Genomic DNA, 9,215 nt, shown 5'->3' with positions numbered 1-9,215 from the left:
AGTGGAAAGAAAACTTTGATTTTGGAGGAAAAAGAAAAGAAAAAAAAGGAATATCAAATATCTAATATGGTGTAAAGATTATTTGTTTAAACACCAAAAATGGTGGAAGAAGAGAGGAAGTGGGAAAAAATGAGTACAGCTATTGTAGAGAAAAGAGTCAAGTTAACGCATATAACCTCCACAACTGCAATTTCAGTATTTTCTTCAGCAAATAGGCTGAATGCAATAGCAGTAAAAACCTGAAATTTTAAGAAAAAGAAGAAACAAATAAGACAAGACCATATATAGAAGCAGACCAAAAATGAGAGGACTAAAAAGTACTTTGGAGAAACCAAATTCTTGGAAATATAGAAATCAAAGCCAGAAATGGAAACTGTAAAGATAACTGCAGGGTAGGAAAGCATCAAGGCGTTTACACTGATGAGTGATGAATAACCACAAACCATCTTTCAATCAATTTATGTATTGCTAGCTGAAAGAAAGGGAAAAGAACCTCAAAATGACTGAGACAACCATTCTCAAGTTTCACTGCTCTTTCAAGAATTTCCCTCCTTGTATTGAAATGATGATTCAATTTCTTCGCTGATACTAGCTCACCCCATCTTCCAAAAGTTATGCGTTCCCTGATAGTTTGTACATGCGGACTGTTCATATGCAGCAAATCGACTAGTCATACAAACTACATTGGATTGAATACAAAGTGGCCAGCTATAAATAAGTAACAATGTTAATGATAAAACATGTTTGACAATACCTAGTATAGCAACCAACAGAATAGCCTTCTGCCCGCAGTATACTTGACAGGAATGCAGCTGTTGATCCTTTCCCTTTTGTTCCAGCAATATGAACAGTCTACAAAATAATTTCACTTCAGAATGAAGAGTGAATCACAACCAAAGAAGCAAACAGCACGAGAACTCAATCAATCCATGATAAGTTAACACCCACGATAAGATGCATTCAAACTTTGTACTTATCGTTGGTGGTCGCGTTTCAAAACATCATAAGAAAATGAAATTTATTACTATAAAAAAATGAATTCAACTACATTTATTTTGATCTACTTTTGCATTGATTTTCTTAAATTCGTGACAGGTTAGCAGGAAGAAAATTATTTTATTAACAATTACTGATAAATTTAACATTTATAATAATTAAGGACATTTTCGTAAACTTACCGATTATAATACAGTATGATACCTTTAAAACAAACAATAAAACTGTTATTAAACAACAGTAACTATACATTCCATCCAGATATTGTATGATACTATACTGTAGATACATTCCATCCAGACATTGTATGATACTATACTGTAGAGTACAATACCATACCATACAACCGTACATTATGAAAGATGGCAAACCACCATCCAAACAAAGTATAAAGCTCCCGCTATTCATGGATCCCAGAAAAGGGCCGGACCAGGAGGGTCTATTGAAACTACAAATGGACTGAATATACAAAATAATGGAGAAAGAAATGGGACCTTAAACATAGATTGGGGATTACCCAAGAGTCCCATCAAGCGTCTCATTCTTCCTAGATCAAAGCCATCTTCCGAATCTGTTCCTGCGCCTTTGGGAACCCCTGACTTCTCGAAGTTCTTCAGATTCTCCAAAAATTCCATCAGTTGGTCCATTTCTGGGTCCTCTCGCAAAGTGGAGAAGGAATGACGAGTACTGTGGACAAGTCCAGCAACTGAGCAGGCCATACTTCTCTGGATTGAACGAGTGAATCCACCCAAAATGCTCAGATTTTTCATTTTTTAGCGTCACCCGACACAGCAAAAACCATTGCTGCTTTTCAATCAGCCATTTTGTTCTTCCAGCTAAAATTGTGTTTGTAGGGCACTTTTGGTCACTAAAATGTACATATCTTGTTATCTTGAAAGTGTAAAGCCTTATGATTCACGTTGAAACTTAAATTACAAAAATCAACTCTTCAAATATTAACTTACACTTCATTTTCTCATGAAAACAATATGACAATGAGTTTACACCATACGGCGATTTTCATTTTGTTTGTGCAACGTGTAGTGATCTCAAACAAATATGTGTTTACGTTAATTTTTGTTAAATTAATATTGTTATTTGATTATTATTGTTATTTTTTTGAGTTGAGGATCTATCAGACATAATATTTTAGTCTATAAAAGAAATAGTAGTAGAATAAAAGTAAGTTCTACGTGTAAGTATATTGTTATTATTATTAATATTGGTGTCACAGATATCATATGTACTTATAAGTTGCTATAATGGCTAAGGTTTTACTTGGACATCACATGCGCAATCATCAATATTGAAAAGGTAGGCATTCATGATATGATATTTTTTGTTGTATTTTCATTTAATTCTGAATAATGTATTTTCTTTTAATAAAAACAAATGAGAGAAAAAATATGTAGAAAAAATGTGTGTGTTGTTTGAAATTGGGTTATTTTTCTATAAAATTATTTCTTCTTCAATTTTCAATTTTGATGTTGTTTTTATTATTGTAGTCAAAAGAAAGTGAAGACAAAAGTACCTTAACGTTTTCCTCTTTTTTTCGTTTTGAATCTATGATAGATGATTTAGCATTCTATATAATGTGTTTTAATTTACAAGAATCTTCAAGTTTGAACTAAATGTTGTTAGGAGAAATTAAGAGTTTGTATAATTGAAATAATAGGTTTGTTAATTTGTAGAGATTAAAGTGAAATATGTAATAAGTCATATATATATATATGGGTTTACCCAATAACCCAATAATAAAAAATCAAATCGAACCAATAACCCAATAATTTTTTTTATAAAACCATTAAAAAATCGTTAACCCAATAACAATAAACCAATAACATTTTTATTGATTCGGTTTATCGGTCAGTTCGATTTTTGCACACTCCTATTATCAAGTGATAAAGTTTTATTAGATCACTTTTCCTGTTCATATAAGATCAGTTCTTTGTATATTTACATATAATTGTGGTCTACTATAAGATGGTGTGTGTATGATCAAAAATTTATATTTTTTCTCATAAATCGAGTTAGAAAAGAAAATTTAAAAGATAAAAGCTTTAATAAATTCAACACTCAAACTGATAGCTTGATAAAACTATATGAATGTTCCATTGAACTTGGGTTCAATCAAGACAGGTCAAATTAAATCAATTCTAAAATAAAGATCATCGGATAAAGAAAAATTGAGGTAAGCAGTCACCTACTTTGAGAGTTATGTATCAATTTAATTTCCTTGACTATTAGATTTAAGATTTTTATGGAGTACATATCGAGAATAGTAAAAAGATCTCCACCTTTGTATCAAATTTCATGTCAAAGCGCATTATTATTTCTTAAACCTACCTTCACTTCGACTTTTTGTCATCATAAGCAAAGATTTATTTTTAACAAAGTAATTTCTTTTGTTAGTTGAAGTTGATCGTTGGTGGGTTTTGGTTTTGATGAATTCAATTGATCCAAGTTTTTTTTTTGTTGAGAAGTTCAGTATTCTTATTAATGGGTTTAATCAAACCTATTTAACTAGCGTATTAGGGCTAAATCTTTTCAAAGCATGTCTGAAAAATTTTAGTTCGCGAAGATCTATGTTTTTTTTGTTCTTCGTCTGATAATATAATTGAATACTTTGTTTTATCCCTCAAATTATCGATTTTATTTTCAGTGCTTTGTTTATACATAGAAGCATCATGGGTTCTTTATCAATAAAAGTTTTTCTCTAAATTCAGGTAACCATTATATATGTTTCTATCGTCTTAACACCTTTTTTTCTTAGTGATTTTGTCTTGCCTGAAAGGGAGTCTTGCAGTAACTGGCAAAGTTGTTGCCATGTGACAAAGAGGTCACGAATTCAAGCCTTGGAAACAAACTCTGGCAAGAATGCAAGGTAAGGTTGCGTATAATACACCCTTGTGGTGGGATTCTTTTTCTAACACCGCACATAGTGGTAGCTTTAGTACACGGACTGTCCTTTTTTTTTTGTCTTGCCTACGCATTGTAATACTTGCATGAAAATGTGATTATAAAGGTCTATTTTGAAAGTTGCATACTTTTTTTCTGTAGGAGTTTTTTTTATTTTTGAATGCTGAAGGTGACCAAATAGTGATTAGATTTGTTATGTTATATCGAATGGACATGATGTTGATTCATCTTACCGAATATGGCCTTAGATAGAAGGTTATAGAACACTTTAATCGGATTTGGGTAAAGGTTTATTAGATAGTTAAGCTAGCATTGTGTTTGTCTTTTGTTCTATATTACTACTACTATTAACATTATCATTGTTTGGATGATTCGTATGTGTGCAAATGCAAAGCTATATTGGCTTTATATTGTCAATCTCCTATCCTTTGCTTTCTGTTGAATGTTTAGTTTGGTTGATCTGTTTTAATTATGTATTAGGTGTATCTCTGTGAACATATATATGCATTGTTAACTATTAGTTTCTGCATGAAAATTTTATGTGCAGAGTTTTAGAAGAGTAATTGTGCTGATATTTCAACTATTTATATTATTTTGTTGTAGTTCAGGTGATAGATGAATATTTGGTTGGGTTCTGTAGCGGTTAGGTTTAGTCTTATTATTTTAATACTTCTATTATTATATTATTTTGTTGTACTTTTTCTTCTATTATTATATATTATTTGTTTTGCTTAATACATGCGATAGATGAATTTTCGATCGAATTTTTGCCTAAAATTTATGTTTAATGCTATTATTATGATATCTTAAATCTCGATTATGCGTTATTTTGTTGTAGTTTATTAGTGATGTATGAGTATTCAGTTAGAATTGGATACAATCAAGACAGGCCAAACTAAATCAATTATAATGTGAAAATTCTTGGATAAAAAAGTTTGAATTGAGGTAGGCAAGTAGGTACTTTATATTTGTTGTTAATCCACCAAAGATAGAATGTAATTCATAGGAAATAGCACGCAAAGACAAACTTGAAAATAATAATTAAAGAATATTGAAATCTTAGAAAATTGAGCGGAACTATAATGCTTTTGGATTTCTTTCTTTGTTTTGCATGAAAGTTTCTCAAGTCTAAAATTAGCCATAGTTCCTCCTTATTTCTCATTATAATACCCTATTGATAGCTTTCTAAAATTTCAGAAATTATATAAAAAATATACTATTAATTAATTATAGTTTTCTTTTTGTTATGAAGTTTTACGAGATGATTTTTATATTTATATAGGAGGTGCTAATTAATTGATGCAACACACATATACTAACATTAAAAAAATATATACTTCTGTCATTTAAATCATGAATTTAATGTTTCATATATTGCGACTTCAACTGTAATTTATTTATTTTTGTATTCAAGTCATTTACCATAGAGACATCAAAGGTAGTTGACTTATCCATATTAATTAGTAGAACTATAATACCCTAAAAGACACAGTGAAAAATTTTCAGACAATTTTCAAAGAATCATATTATCTCCATTTTAATTTGTTTGTCTAATTTTGACCAAGCACCCCTAGCATACTAATGATTTATATCTAAATTGCCCTCAATTTTAATAAAAATATAAAATTTTGAGAATAAAAATAACACTTCATAAAATAAAGTGCTTCTAGAAGTAGGAAAGAAATATAATGACTAAGTTCTTCTTTAATTTAACTAATTTTTTTATCTTCAAAATTTTACATTATCTTTTTAAAAATTTCGTACTTAATAAAATAACTTACTGACTTACACACGAGAATTTATTTTGTATGTATGTTTATTTTGAATTAACGCTTGATACACTTATAAAATGACTTCACACAAGAATTTATTTTGTATATATATTTATTTTTAATTAATGCTTGATACACGTGCAACACACGTATTCTAAACTAGTTATCTTAAAAGTGTGAAGAGCCTTATAATTCACATTTGAACTTTTTGTTCTTTATTAAAAATCTCCATAGAAGATAAAATAATCTTTTCACTTATTTTAGGAGTCCTAATAATTAATAATTAAGGAATCTTAAAATACAAAGATATATATAATTAGAATTAGGGTTTTTTTAATCAACTAATAATAGAAAGGGTGAATGCTAAATTTTGCACACTATTACGGTATATCATCAACATTTGGTTGTGCGTTCTTTTGTTTTCCTTTGATGAGGTGAAGATCGAAGCAGTATTACAACCTATCTGTTTCAAACCAGCTACACCAATTAAAAGACAAACAACTTCTATTGTGATCATTTAATCAATCTTCATGCATTAAATCAAATAATTCTTTTTAATTCAACAGAATGTTGGTGTTTCAGCTGTTTACATATTTTTTATGTTTGATAATTAACTTGACTAATTTTGCTGCAAATAAGAAAGTGCGGGTTTGTGACTTGGAGACTGAATTATCACATTGTCAGGCTTCTTGTTCGATCGCGGCATTTGCAGGAGAAAGAGCTGGTTGAGAGGCATAATGCAGGGCTTAATGATGAGGTATTTTGTACCTTATTAAAATACACATGTTTGAGGTTTAATTTTATTTATTTTGATTTATTGATTATCATATTGTTTTAATATAATTTCTATTATGTTATTATCTATTGTTCGGTCGGGCTTTAAGGAATTTTTCTGTAAAGGTTAGATTTAATCATGTTGTTTTGATATCTAGATTATGTTGCACTTTCTACTCTATTGCTAGCTTCTATTTTTTTCTGCTTAATACAGATGGTAAATGAATATTCATTGTACATTTGTACAAAACTTCTACCTCGAGCATACGCAAAAAAAATCGTAGATAGTCAAGTGAAATTCAATCCATGAAATAACTTGATTTATGGACAACATCGTTGTGGTAAAGGTCGTAATGCTAGAGAAATCATTACCGCACGGCATAGAGGGGGAGGTCATAAGCGTTTATACCGTAAAATTGATTTTGTGTAAAGATCAAGTTTAATAATTTTATTATTCTGATAATTCGATTGTCGTATTTATTTTATTGTAGCTTCTATTTTATTTTTATTTAAGTATTATTTTTGCAGATATAGATGAATGTTCGATCGGTCTTTAAGGAACTTTTGTGTAAAGGTTGGTTTTTATTTTGTCGTACTTTCTATTCTATTGTTATCTATTATTCTGCTTCATACAGGTGGTTGATGAATGTTTGATCGGGCTTTGAGAAATTTTTCTTAAAGATCAGGTGTAATCGTATTGTTTTGAAATCTCGATTGTCTTATTATTTTGGTGTAATTCGATTTTGTTTCTATCGATTATGTTTTCTACTTAATATAAATGGTAGATGAATGTTTAATGTTTACCCAAAAAAAAGGATGAATGCTCAATCAATCTTTAAGGAACTTTTGTAAAAGTTAGGTTCAATGAGATTTTTCTTGTTTACTTTTGCCAATCTTTTAGAAGAGCAGTAACCATTTAAAAAGAGGGTAACAATTTAACCAAAAAAAGAAACATTAATAAAATAAGTTTGCTTTTTAGAAAAACGATCAGGGTTTAACAACAAAAAAAGATCACATTACGTGAGACATTCAGACAAAGATGAATACAAGTTTAATACACATTAGGATTTAAATTTTGACATTTGCTATGAATAACTAAATTTTGTTCATTATACTTAATTTTGCTCCTAGCATAATTGTTAGTCCGATAGTGGCTTAAAAGGTTTTATCCTTGATAATATAATGTACGTATACACAACAATTATTTTTTTATATGTATTTATTATTAAATTACACGATACACAATAATTAACTTGTATATTTGATGCGGATATATTTGATTTTTTTTTACCTTACATAAGATAATTTAAAAATTTCTTCACAATTTATATCTATAATTTATATTTATATTTATATTTATTTTATAATATATTAAAAGTGTGAAGACTTTAGAAAAGTGATTTGAACTTTTTGCCCTTTATTAAAAGTATTTTGCAATAGACAAAAGTGTCTTTTCACGTATTTTCTTTAATTATTATATTATTAAATTATTATATAATATTTAATATTTTAAAATTGATTAAAGTCCTTTTTTATCTAGGTAAGAAATTATACTATTTAACACTTTTAATTCAGTTAAAATTTACCTTATATAAAAAACAATCTATAATTCTATTTAAATAAGGAACTATAAATGTCGAAATTTGAGGAAAAATCAGAATAATAGAGGAAAATTTTCCAAAAAAAAAAAAATATAAGACCAAAACAACAAATAAGACGTGGCTTGTGAAAGGGAACTAAAAGCACCAAAATTTAAGGGGGATCCGGTTAATAGAGGAAAGAAAAAGTCTCTTTAAAATTAAATGTGTCAAATATTTAGTGGGGAAAGAAAGTTCTACCTAAAAAAGCTAGACATGAAAAGGAAAAAAATTTAATAATAATAAAAAGAAAACTATGGCTGAAAAAAAATTAATGACTCCTAAAATATATGACAAGAATACTATATATGTAAAAAATTAATGAAAGTCCTTGTTTGCTGTAGATAGGAAATCATAATAGTAATTGACTTCTAAATCAATTAAAACTTTACCTTATATAAAATAATTTTTAAAAAATACAATTCTATTTAAGTAATATTGTGATCAAATTTTGAAATAACATACTTGACACGACTGCTTCTTGGTCTCTCTACAAACTTTGATAGATGAAGATCGAATGCCACCACGAATAGGTGATAACATTGCTCACGGGGACGATATTGTTGCATCACTATGGTAATTTCTCAACCTACTCTACCTATTGTTTGTTTCTTGTCAAAATCTAGCACAACTATTAACCACTTGCTTTATTCGTCATTCTATTATGTTTTATCAAGTTGGGGACTATTGAAAACAATCTCACTTTCATGCAAAGAATAAGATGTTCGTACATCCTATCCTTTTCAGATCACACGTATGAGATTATTGTTATAGATTTTTATGTTTGATCGATAATTCATAATTGATATTTTGATTGTATGATTTGAGGAGATGTTATATCCTCTCCTTTTAGTTTTAAACAAATGCAACACAATTGGAATATGGCTAGCAAAATGCTCTTACGTGATTTGTTTATTTATAATGTATTGTATTATATTATATATACCATTAACAGGATCTCTCAAGCTGAAGTATGTCACTCAGCCTGCCAGACCATATAACAATATCGGATTAAGCCAAAGTCGGAAGACCTAACCAAAGCACCAACCGAAATAGAAAAGAATATTAAATAGTTTAATGACTGTATGGGCTCTTTTACCCAAACATGGGGCCTGTC

General features: G+C 28.9%; 1 protein-coding gene across 1 annotated transcript; it reads right to left on the bottom strand.

Annotated features, from left to right (window-relative positions):
- Positions 1-176: 176 nt before the first annotated feature.
- Positions 177-1,972, bottom strand: LOC124894944 (dihydrofolate synthetase-like; the record flags this gene model as incomplete). Its single annotated transcript, XM_047405436.1, is given in 4 exon segments — positions 177-239; positions 494-644; positions 755-852; positions 1,491-1,972. Coding segments are annotated over 4 exon segments (588 nt in total), but the record flags the coding sequence as incomplete, so codon positions are not given.
- Between the last annotated feature and the right edge of the window lie 7,243 nt (positions 1,973-9,215).

Source organism: Capsicum annuum, unplaced genomic scaffold, assembly GCF_002878395.1.
Source record: "Capsicum annuum cultivar UCD-10X-F1 unplaced genomic scaffold, UCD10Xv1.1 ctg78549, whole genome shotgun sequence".
Lineage (NCBI taxonomy): Eukaryota > Viridiplantae > Streptophyta > Magnoliopsida > Solanales > Solanaceae > Capsicum > Capsicum annuum.
This window is presented reverse-complemented; position numbering and strand designations above follow the sequence as displayed.